The sequence below is a fragment of the Pseudoliparis swirei genome, chromosome 23 (assembly GCF_029220125.1).
Source record: "Pseudoliparis swirei isolate HS2019 ecotype Mariana Trench chromosome 23, NWPU_hadal_v1, whole genome shotgun sequence".
Taxonomy (NCBI): Eukaryota; Metazoa; Chordata; class Actinopteri; order Perciformes; family Liparidae; genus Pseudoliparis; species Pseudoliparis swirei.
This window is the reverse complement of record NC_079410.1, coordinates 11,196,754-11,209,548: the sequence shown is the minus strand read 5'-3', so window position 1 is coordinate 11,209,548 and position 12,795 is coordinate 11,196,754. Positions and strand designations below refer to the sequence as shown.

Below are 12,795 nucleotides of genomic sequence, written 5' to 3'. Positions count from 1 at the left end.
TAAAGCATTTTGGTTTCTTCAAGTTCTATAGTCGACTGTCCTCCACATATATTAGGATTATATTTCCTCTTCCCTGAAAAGGCAATGTTTGTTATCATCTTGATGGTGAAATATTGCAGTGTGCAGTAACATTAATATAATCCAATAGTCATGTTACATGTGAGTGCATATGCATTTAGTGTCTCCTGTGGCTTCAATAAAATACATTATTTTACTCCATATTCCTCAAATGAGAGCTCTGGATTTTTCTTCTCCTGTCATTGCGAGGGAGATGTCTGTCAGAGCCATACGAAACGAAGCAGTTTATTATAATTGAAAAGAGGAGTGGTTGGAAACACGAGTTTGCGGTCAAAACAGACGTCCCCACCCTTCTGTGAAGTACGCGCTCGTTACCTTTCAGCCTTTCTACCAAGCGCGTGCACGTACCTCGAGTGTACCCCTCCCCTCCCATCAGTAGTCAGTCCTTTCTTTCTTTAGATCGCCAAACACAGCTGCATCAAGTCAACAGTAACTACCAAAACGGAAGCACATTACTATTTATTTCAAAATAAATTATTTTCAATTTAATTTTATGGGGTTCAGGCTCACACATTTTAGAGCATATTCCCTTAGTCTGGCAATGCATGGCTGACATTTGAATACTTCATTAAGAGGACAAATGACGACAGTAGGACTATGGTAGGACTACTTAGACTACTGTGTAGCATGCGATCAAATGCACGTGTGATTTTATTTTGAAAGAAAAAGGCGGAAACCATCTATATTTTGTTGAAGCGTACTTCACACACTCACACAAGTATATAGACTCAAGCAAATACACGCGCATGCACACGCACACACACACACACACACACACGCATACACGCGCACATTCTTGCGGCTGGACGGCTGTCAGCGCACAGAAGATGGTGGCGGCTGCTCCCCCTCTGCGCCCGGATAGCGCGCACAACAGATTGCACGCAGCTGTCGACGCTGCTGCAGAGCGCACATAATGGTCACATAGCGGAGATAAGAGCATCTCGCTTCACTGTGGACGATGCAGGGAATTGAGAGACCGGACGATGCAGCAGCATTAAGCCATTATTTGTCCAGGGTATAAGTGGAATTCTTCGGAGGTATGGAGGTATTTTCCAGTGCATCCCGTGCAATTCCTTTCGAGTGGCTGGATCCAGGCAGCACTTAGCCTTGACCTGTGGGACTCTCGGCGTGGGGGCGTGGAGCGGAGGTGGAGACCTTTTTAATTAGCGCGACTCTCGGGCTTTCGTCGTCTGCCTTATAGGAGGGGGTCTGAGCTGCGCTGGTTAAAGTTTACTTCAGAGAAAAAGATAGACAAGACTTCATGTATTCTGGTCCAGGCTGATTTTTTACCCCTTTTTCTCACAGCCAGGAACCGGCATGGTCAGAATATCTGGACAATTTCCTCGGGGCGCACGGTGACGATGAATTGGCGACATTTGGTGTGACTGTGGAAACCAAATCAATACCGATCCAAACTGATCCAAGACATTGGTGCATGGACCTGGAGAAGCGTGCTTACACACGAGTCTCTCTTGCCGAGCTCTTGCAATAAAAGCTTTCATCGGGTATTCTCAGTCTGCTGCGGACCTCAGTGCACACGATCCCTGCTGGGCTTGGAGACTCCCGACTAGAAAGTCAGGAAAGGAGGCGGCTCCCTGTCAACGGGAAGAGTCGCGATCAGGCCCTGCAGCAAGGAGCATGTGGGTATAAATAAAAGTGCTGATGGCAGTTTGTTCGCTCAGGTTTCGATTATCTGGAGTTGATGTGCGACTTAAATATCAAAGCTGGCTTTTTACATCAAGACGGGAAGCGGCATGATGGAGACAACGCAGACACAGTGGAGGGTGCGTTTTGGATGAAGTTGTGTAGAGTTGTAAACGAAACGTGGTGACGTCCGGAGGATACATCTAGTAAAACTGAGAGCAACGGAAACATGAGGATTGACGCGCGCCAGGCATGACGGTATAGTGACTGCACGACAACAAGACCGTGGAACCGGATTTCATTTTCCACACAAAGTTACAACATCTCAAGAATCCATTTCTTCACTTCTTTGGTATTTGTTTAAATTTTTTTTTTTTCCAGTTGCGCACATTCTTTTGTGATTCTCCGAGTTTCCCTGAATACCTTTCCGCTGAGCGACACAGTGAGCAGGCTGCTGAGTGGAGTACGCAGTGAGCCGAGGACGCAGGAGTGAACCTCGCAGTCTCAAGTGCGCCAAAACAGACAGGAATGCCGCGATTGACGTCAAGAGGGGCAATACTGAACTATTCAAGATCTCTGAACGCTCTACTCGCGTTTCTCCAGCCACTACACCGCTAACTGAGCGGGAATTACTCCAAAAGGTTTTTGTTTGTGCTTTCCTCTTTTTTTTTTCTTCCTTTTTTTCCCTCTGACTTTTGAAGAGTAAACAATCTTAAGTGTTATACAGTCTCAACCAGACGTTACTCATCAACTTTATCCTTTCAATAATCTTTCTGCATCGTCTTTTTAAATTTTTTAAATATCTTCATAGATTAAAAAGCAACATGGCATCTCCCCAACATCAACAACTGCTGCCTCGCAACACAGAAGCGAGCTGTGACTCGAGCGGAGGCGTCTCGGTGAGGATTGGCAGTAGTGCCAAACGCAAGCATGGAGGCGGGCCGCTGGGTTCCATCGGGGGAGGCTTCATGGGGGGATCCAAGCACTGCAAGTACAGCATTTCCTCCAGCTGCAGCTCCGGAGAGTCCGCAGCCAAGAGGCCCGTGGTCAAGAGCAACCGCCCGCAGAAGAAGATGCCTCAGCTTTTTGAGAGATCTGCTGGTCACTTCTGGGACCCAAAGTTTGACTCTTCGATCCTGGAGGAGGCCTGCAGGGAACGTTGTTTCCCTCAGACCCGGCGGCGCTTCCGCTTTGTGCTCTTTTACCTGAGTGCCGCCGCTCTCCTCTGGGGATTATACTTTGCCGCCAACCCTTCCCGCTGCGACAGAACTGCCTTTCTCCTTCCCACCGCGTCCTTCCTCCTCTTCTGCCTCCTTCTCTTCTTCTTAACTTTCACCAAGCTCTACTCTCAATGGTACAACCAAGTGTCTCTGCTGCTCATCATTGTAACCTTCACCCTGACCCTGGCCCCCCAGATTCAGACGTCAAGCTTCAGGGAGACTGCACTCGATGTGGAAGAGTTCAGTGGCGTGGGACCCGCATCCAACCTGTCCGACGACAAGCTCCTGGGCACTAACCCCTGGTCGCCCTGCCTGTCTCCCGTCGGCACCTTCTCCCTCTGTATCGAGGTTCTTCTGTTGCTGTACAGCGTTCTCCATGTTCGCCTCTATGCTTCTGTTTTGCTTGGGTTCCTCTACTCTGTCGTTTTTGAGAGTTTGGGATGGCTGCATCTCACCCCGGCCGGGGAAAACTGGAGCTTCGACTCTCAATCGGACTGGAATACGTTATGTTGGCTGGGCCCGGCCAAAGCTCTGCTTCACCTCTGTGCCCACGCCATCGGCATCCACCTATTCATCATGTCTGAGGTGCGGTCGCGCAGCACCTTCCTTAAGGTGGGACAAGCTATCATGCATGGCAAAGATCTGGAGGTGGAGAAAGCCTTGAAGGAGCGTATGATCCACTCTGTCATGCCCAGAATTGTGGCTGATGATCTGATGAAGCAGGGGGACGAAGAGATGGGTGATAACTCTGTGAAGCGGTACTCCACCAGCGGTGCTGCAGCTGCCATCTCCAGCCCTAAAAACAATAAGCGCAAGAAAACCTCCATCCCCCGAGGCCACATCATCTTCCGACCCTTCAACATGAAGCGGATGGAGCCCGTCAGCATCCTCTTTGCAGATATTGTGGGTTTTACAAAAATGTCCGCCAATAAATCTGCTCATGCCCTCGTTGGGCTTCTAAATGACTTATTTGGACGTTTTGATCGACTTTGTGAGCTCACTGGCTGTGAAAAGATCAGTACTCTAGGAGACTGCTACTACTGTGTGGCTGGATGTCCCGAACCAAGGCCAGACCACGCCTATTGCTGCGTGGAGATGGGCCTGGGCATGATTCAGGCTATTGAACAGTTCTGCCAGGAGAAGAGGGAGATGGTCAACATGAGGGTGGGGGTCCACACTGGCACGGTACTGTGTGGTATCCTGGGCATGAAGCGCTTCAAGTTTGATGTGTGGTCGAACGACGTCAACCTGGCCAACCTGATGGAGCAGCTGGGAGTGGCTGGGAAGGTCCACCTGTCACAGGCCACGGCCAACTTCCTGGATGACCGCTACCAGCATGAAGATGGACAAGTCATTGAGAGAATAGGACAGAGTGTGGTGGCTGACCAGCTCAAAGGTAGGTGCTCCCTGAATGTTTGGCCGAACTGTCTCTGCCAAGTTGCGATGGAGTGAGTCGAGTACATTTTGCTGCCTTTTCCAGAATTTGTTTGTTGGATTCCGAACAAGAATATTAGAACTCCAAAGTCAGGTTCCTACAAATTGTCTGACATATTGAGAGTTGTTGTAATTGTTCCCCCACGAGCCCGCACACTTTTCTAGGCATTATACGGCGCTTAAGTTAAGGTGCTGTCATGCCAATGTGCCAGCCTATGCCAGCATATTTGCAGTTCACCCTCCAGGTGGATCAGACTACTGTGACGTGGCGCTGGTATTGAGTGACTATCTCAGAGGAACGCCATCTTCTTTACCATCCTCCCCTCCACCCCGGTCTGTTCTTTGTTCTCTTGTTCAATTGCATTGCCATCCAGATGTCCTCAATGTGTCCTGTTCTCTTAACCTCACTCTGAACCTCCGGGATGGCCTTGCAACTTAATGCTGCGGTCGCTTCCTCAAATAGAGATTTGTCTGCAGCTTTATATTCAACCCACTATCTCGTACTCTCCTTCACTCGGCTCTAAACGTCTTGACTCCAGCTATTATTTCATACATTAATGCAAATTGCCCCAGTATAATTAAATGTTGGCTTAATGGCTCTTTTCATCATCCATGTAATGTGATGTGACAGAGTGTGATTATATGGTAGTGCAAATGGTTTTCACCCCTTTTTTAAATTGCCATTTCAAGTTTTTATTTTTGTTTCAACAGAAGCAGAAATGTGCTTCCTTGGAGGCTGCATATCAAATTGTGTACTGAGCAAGCATGGACTAATATGAACTGGTAATGCAATTTAGAAATGTGTGTGTGTGTGCACATTAATCATTTGTGCGCATAAAGTACCAAAACATGTTATACCCGCGGGACTCTGCATAGATTCCCATTATTTTAGCCTGGAAGTAAATGCCGTTACCTGTCAAGGCACAACAGGAAGCAGTTCTCTTGTTTACCAGTCGCTGGAGTGATTTATGATCCTGCATTTTCCCCTCATTTGTTCGATTAAGGAATGACTACCACTCTTGCTCTTGTCGTTCTTTTTTTATATCGTGAGGATAAATGTGTTACCCACAGTGTTATTACCTCGCCTTCTCCTCGACTCCTTTCTTACCTCCATCATGTATTGACATCTCTTCTTAAGATTTATCCTCTCCCTCTTGATCTGCTGTGCCAGTGAGAGCTCTAGCTGTCAGGGCTGGTCCCTGTTGCCTGACTCTGAAGTAAATTGCTCTGACCAAGGCCCTGCTTGTTTTGCAGCTGCCTTTTTTTTATAGTTGTGATGTCCTTTTTGAGTAAATGAGATGTTTCACTTTCTCACAAGTAGTTTCTTGGTTTATGAGGGATTTTACAGCTTCAGGTTGAGCAGTCTCATCCTATAGGTGCACATGTTTAAACGTGTCTACTTTTTATGTGTCGCTCCCCACCCTAATGATAAGCTATTTGTGGCTCATTGTAGCAGAGGTTCACATGGGGTGCAACCATGTGTTGTCAGTTGAGTGTTGCAGCTGCATCCTGTTGGCTCCTCAGCACTGACCCGGGGCCCGCCGGTTGAGTCAGACATGTTGTGCATCGGTTCACATCCCACGGGGGGGTAGCTGGCGTTTGAGATTAGGTAAAACAGTTTGACGAGATAGTTTTGAGGCTCTAAGGATTATTTTAATATTTTCATCATCACTTAATCTGAATTAGTGATTTTTCTGATTAATCTATTAATTGTTTACTCTGTATTATGTCAGGAAACAGTGCCTGCAGAGTTCAAGGCGATGTCTTTAGGTGAGTACTGATTTAAAAAAAAGCAAGACAGCACTTTTGAGAAGTATGGACCAGCCTGGTATTTTTGGTTGACATAAGATTTAATCAATATCCAATGTGTTGATTAATTTTCTAACAATAAACAGATTAATGATTTCAGCACTAGTTGGTTTAAAGAACAATAGAACATCTGCTAATTGTTTATCCTTCTTGCTTAATCTGATAATCATTCTCTAAATGTTGACATTCATCTCAAATGTCAGAAAATACAGAACAATTCCAGTTAAAGTTTGGTCCAAAGAAATAAGGTTTACATGATATAAAACGGCAACAAACACGCTGAAGACGCAGGCAGTAGAGAAGCTTTGGTATTTTTGTTTAGAAAATATGATAATCGCAAACGCATTTCAGAGATCTAGCATGCTTATCATTTGGGTCTGTTGGGGAGTTTGTCGCAAGGTTGAGGGGAAAGCCGTCGGAGGGGTTGCCTCGTCTGTTGTTGCGCCTAGGGTGTTGGATATTTTCATAAACAAACAACACAACATAGTTGAATGATCTTCACAGGGGTGATGGTAACGATAACGACATCAGGACAGTACGGAGATCTGATGACTGACAGTGGTGTCCTGTGAACATGGTTAGTTGCAGCCCTGTTTCTAGCTGCAGCCCAGCCCTCTTGAAGGATGCACTGAGATGATCAGTCTTTGGGTGTTCCGCTCGATAATGGGCTGCATGTGAGGCCAGGCAGTGTCGTGCGTTTTTGCTCACTCAGAATGGGAGCTCTGCTTCAAAGGAAATAATCACCAGAGCCAGAAGTGGTTCTTCTCTCTATCAAGCTTTTGTTTTCACGGGAAATTAAATAGTTTGCGTGCTGATGTTGTCGAAGGGTCGTGTGTGTGTGTGTGTGTGTTCCATTACAACTGAAGGAAGTGTAGTTGTTATAGTTATCACGAGTTCTTGCTTGGATGTAACAGCGCAGCAGTGTCCCAGATCTCAGCTGATTATATTGTCTTTGACTACAATGCCAAGAGTGCAAAACACAATGTAATATGAAAAAGGAAAGCTTTTGTGTCGTGATGAATCTGCAGACAGTTATTACCTCAATCTACAGCTCTCCTCCGCTTTACAGAGTGATTTTCAACTCATTGTTTATCTGTTCAGCCACGACTGTGCTGTTTGGGTTCACTCTCACATATTGCTCTCATATATTGTTGCAACGCTATGAAGATGTGTAAATAAGCAGCTGTTTCCTGTTGTGTATGCATCGTCCTTCTTCGCACCTGCTGTGAGGAATTATTCAGACCCTTACTGGAATGCAGTGTGAATGATTCAAAGCATATTAGAAATAAACCAAATATACACACTAGCTCCACTTTATCGATCAAAGGAACATTTTGATTAATATGAGCTTCTGACATGCAGCTATAATTGCACAACCCCTTTCCACTGAACTAATTATATACTGGGTTCTCAGTAACCTGAAGGTACAACGTGTTCTCAGATTCCTTTTCAAAATTGTGAGCGTGACCTTTTCTAACTTAACTGCTGAGCGAAGCTGTGCCAGACGGCTATCTACACTAAATACTTTCCTGACTGGCTCTCTCACCTTCGTTTGCCCAGCGGGAGAAATGTAATATAGCAATTCTGGGTAATCTCCTTGGCTAAAGTGAGTAATTTTAAATCATCAATCATCATCATCATATCGTCCCACACTGGCCTGTGTGATACCGATCCAAGAATACACCAGTCACCTGCCAGCCAGCAATTTATACCACAGTAAATTATATTGATTGCCGATAATTATGCTGTCATGGCTGGGTTTATTTATGATGAGGCAACATTAGAGGGTTTCATTTCACGTGGATATCAACGAGAATACCCAAAGACCTCGGGTTGTGCTGGCTTCATAACGGACAATAATTTGTGTACTCGTCCTCCGATATTAATTTGTCCCGATTCCTTGTCCACCTTTTAAATCTTCAGAACAATAAGTGATTATCTACATGAGGATTGATTGGAGCACACTGCAGAATGTAACTGCAAATAGCCCGTGTGAGGAATGTTCTGTGTCCCATCACTCTGCTCCAATTACTTCACGCTCTGCAGCAGGTATCGGGCGGGCCAGTTGTATTTTTGGGAAACTCGCACTCGCACATCCCCCTACCCTGTGAATGATATTCCATAGGGATGTTCTGTATTACAAAAAAGTGTTCAGTATTCGCCCGAGGCTCAGTGGAGAATTACTTATCAAGGCTGCTGCCTCTGACCTTGAACATTGTAAAATGAGGCTGGTTTTGAGGTTACACAGGGATGGAGGAAAGTGAGAACCAGACATGGAAAGTCGATGAACTGCCCTTAACTGTGGTCCAGTTCAGCCGTCTGACACTCGGTGATGGTCCAATGGGTTGTGGCACTAGAGAGCAGAACTGCAGCGGCGTTGCCTAACCACCATTACATTAAGTCTCCGTGTAACTGGACCTCAGCATTGAGCTCCCCTGTGAATCACAATCAGATAACACTTTTATGCCTCCGGATTTTACACCTAGAGTGTGAGTGCGAGAGTCAGTCAACACACGTTTGTACTTGACAAAAAGTTAAACCATTTGGCTTTTTCACCCTAATATATACACAGCTGTCCTCGCCCCCGGCCAACAAATCAAATACCTGGCATGAATTGTGTCTCGACTCTTGAGTCTAAATCAGTCAGCGCACACTCGGCATTCAACCCTCCTGGAGAAAGACAGAGGGGGTTGATGGTGAAGAGAAGTGTCTCACAACAAGGAGGTAAGGAGGGGTAGACATACAACCGGAGTACGGTTGGTCTCTGGTGGCAGCTGCTGAGATGAGTTCTGAAAAACCGTGATAAATAGAACCCAGGATAACTATTCCACGGCATCCTGCATTGTGTAGCTGCCCGTTCCTCATGGGAGGGGAGCGTGGCTCTTCAGAGGCTGCCGGGGATCAAACCGCTAGACAGCGACGAGCCCCGCCTGGAACACCGTGGCTCTGCAAGGATAGATTACAGCTCAGAGCGTAACGACATCATGCATTACACTGCATTGTACAATTTATTTGGTGCCCTGTGCTGCGTATTATGGTTCAGCACAGCACGGCATTGTAGCCCGCAGCAATGCAATCTCACCATTTATCATCTTTGGCCTTATCATAATTGTAATGTCCGCAGTGCTTCAGCATCCCTTGTCGTGCTCTGCAAACATGGGGCCATTATGGAAAGGTCATTCAAGGTCTATGATGTGGTGATGAGCTGGGTTTTATAGCGACAGTGATTTAGGTTATCTGCCTTGTCACACTGTTACTAAGCAGGATTAGACTACCTGTACTCATGCAGGAGGACCGTGCAGCCACCATATTGACCCAGCGAGCAGCAATAGATTTGTCCTCGGGTGGTGTGACGACTGTCCTGGATCAAGAGCAGAAAACCAGAGAGCACATTTCTTTTCAAAGTGTGGCCCTGTGAGCTTTCTAACGAAACTTAAACTGTTGGAGATTTTAGTTGGAACATCTACGTATCCTGTTCACTGGATCCAGACAGACCCCGCAGACCTTTCTGTCCCCCCCTCGATAGCGGACAGCTGTCGTACCCACTCAATGGTGAAGTGTCCTGCCTCTCTGTACTCTGACAGAGATGACCCAGGGCGAGGGGGATGAGAACGCCTGATATCAGCGCCGACACTGTCTGTCCGATAAGGGGCCACACATGTGAGCAGCGGACACAGCTGAGCCTGGAGAGCGCCAACACACGTAGTATGTGGAGTACGACATGCTGTTCCACTTTGCTCAGTTTGATATGTTTTTGTGTCTATCTGACTCTCACTTTTTAAAATTGCAATATACGGCTTCCACTAAAGCAGCTGCTATGCATGATTCCTCACCAACAGTGCACAACAAGCTCAGATCGTAATTATAAGTGTCTCACAACATTGTAGAGGACCCTACAGAGAAATAAATAATTTTCTTGAACTAGTCTCAGATAAAAAAAAAAAAAGGGTCAATGAGGGAAGGGTTTGCATGGAAGGCTTTTTAAAGACAGAAATGAAACGATACAGTGTGAGACAGAAATATGGATGGAGCTGTCCCTTAAGGTTCATCTGGTTTAGGCCTTTTGTGCGGCTCCACCTGGCTCAGTCATAACACCATAACATTCGGAAAAGGAGATTTCCCATCAGTGGCAACGTATACACACACACACACACACACACACACACAAACAGGCCCACACCCCAGCTCTCCACTCTGGGCCCACCAGGGAAGTTGCCATGGCAACAAGCAATTGAAAGGGGCGTGGGTCAGCTGGTAACTGGAGGCTCTTTTTAGATGGAAGGACTGGTGCCCTGACTGGGAAAGAGGGGCCACGTTGACTGCATTCAGCTGAAGCTCTGGCTTTCATATTGAGGTGTAAGTTAAGCGAGTGTGAGCCCTGCAGGAATAAGCAGAACACGTGCTGCCACTCTTCACTCGCAGCTCCAAACGACACCGACAAAGATGCAAACTGCACACATTTTGACTTTCAAAGATATGTAAACCTTGGAAAAGTGAAAGAAAGGCCTCTGTGTGTGTCTCTCTCCTGATGTTGCTGGGTCTTACTGTATTTGTAATCATCAGATCTGTACTTGTGCTGTGTGCATGGGGCTAAGCTCGCTCTCCGTGCGGTCGTGCAGATGCTCAAGTGATGAATTGCTATCACGAGTCATTGATGCATCCTAAGCGTTCCTCCTTTGTTATCAAGGGTACATACTGAACAATGCCAGCACTCCTGCTAACAGACACACAATAGCTTCTGACTGACGATGACAGATGGAGCTGAGTCTTAAGGTGACACCGACTCAAAATAACTTCTCCAACACACACCCACACTCAAACTTTTTACTCTTTGACTTCCATTCCATCCAAACACATTCACAGCTGCATCCTATCTGTGTTTTACAGATGCCGTTTTAGATGACATTTGCATCGACGGTGGATTTTGGCTTTTTACAGATGTGAGAGAACATAGAAAATTGTAACTATTCCGAAAATTTAAATGACAGACGAATGTTTCTGTTTCCGTTTGTAAAAATGATTGAGATCACGTTTGGTTTTATTTATGTTTAATGTGGAACCATTTCAGACGCAGGCCTTCAAGATGACACACAAAGGAATCCCCTCCCCCCTCCTACACAGACCCACTTTCTGCACTTTGCGATGAAGTACATTCAATGCAAACACCCACACTTGTGAGCTGTAGTGACTTGTTAGTGTGCACAGCGGGGGAGTGTGTGTGTGCGTCTGTCTGTCTGTCTGTCTCTGTGTGTGTGTGTGTGTGTGTCTCTCATTACAACTGGCATGCTAGTTTCTCTGCGCCACCTGCTCCTCTGCCCTCCTGCCCCGATACCTGGCCCTGGAAGGCAAGCCTGTCATTATCAGAAGATAAGGTGCATGCTATGTTCGTGCTAGTGTGTGTTTGTGTTTGTGTATGAGATAAATGGCTCTGAATTATGAATGAGAGAAGATGACTGGATGCCAGTCCATCCTGAAGCCTGCTTCTGCACTCAGTGTGTATGTGTGAGAGAGAGTGAGAGTGTGTGAGTGGTATAATACAAGTGTTTTATCCCCCACAAATTCTTTCAGTATATTTTATAGTTGCATGCCTAATTTTGTGATTATTCGCAGTATACGCTGTGAAATTAATTTTGAGTGTTTCAGGCCAGCTTTAAGAATGAGGAAACATCTATTTTATAGACCTGTCTCTCACACCCTCCTCCTGTGTTTCTCTATTTTATTTATACTGTAAATCAAGAGACTTTCTATCTTAAGTCCATTTCTTCCCCTCACGTCTGACCCCCTCTGCACTCTGCCTTCTCTCTTCTATTATTTACTCTTCTATAATTGTTGCTCTTCTCATAATCTGTAGCTATTAATCTTTAATCTACTGCAATCATTCTTGTACCTTTTTTATTATTTTAAAATAATGTCGAATTTAGTTTTGAGCATGTGAGTTTGTGGGTAGAGTGGAATGTGAGATGGACTAGTGGTTTGTTCAGGGAATACAGACATCGGACCTCATTGTTGTAGTGAGCGGGCCGGAAGGCAATGCTCTCTGTTTACCAGTCCATCTCCGTCCTGACCCTCACCTACGGTCATGGGCATCGGGCAGCGACTGACGGAATGTGCCGGGCTCGGCCTTAGAGATGCGGTGAAGCGCTCCGACATCCTTTGGGAGCTCGGAGTTGAGCCGCTGCTCCTTTGGGTCAAAAGGGGGCCAGTGTAGGTGGTTCGGGCATCTGATCGGGATGCCTCATGAGAGCCGTCCGTTGTTGTCCGGAATGGTAAGAGGCCCCGGGGTAGATCCCGAGCTTTCTGGGAAGATTATGTTGGCCTGGAAACGCCTTGGGGTCCCACAGGAAGAACTGGAAAATGGACGTTTGGAATGCGTTGTTTCTTTTGAACCAGCTTCTGTAAAAGTAGATGAAAATGAAAGGATGGACATATGAAGTTTTGCTTGCTTTTTGTCTGTCTGTTAAAATAAGTGTTGGTTACTGGGGAGTGGCATCCATTAGTTGTTGTTTTTTTACCAGATAATAAAACTGATCAAGCAAAAATATTATTGTTGATCAATTGATGATGAAATGTTGCTTGCACATACAGCTATACTGGCCTTTTTCAGGTTGAT

General features: G+C 46.0%; 1 protein-coding gene across 1 annotated transcript in view; it reads left to right on the top strand.

Moving 5' to 3' along the window:
- The first annotated feature begins 2,464 nt into the window (after positions 1 to 2,464).
- LOC130188722 (adenylate cyclase type 9-like) overlaps positions 2,465 to 12,795 on the top strand; it is a 28,384-nt gene continuing 18,053 nt past the window's right edge. Inside the window, exon 1 of the mRNA XM_056407191.1 lies at positions 2,465 to 4,338. Within this exon, the coding sequence (XP_056263166.1) occupies positions 2,547 to 4,338 (1,792 nt within the window). The 5' untranslated portion in view covers positions 2,465 to 2,546. The remainder of the gene's footprint in view (positions 4,339 to 12,795) is intronic.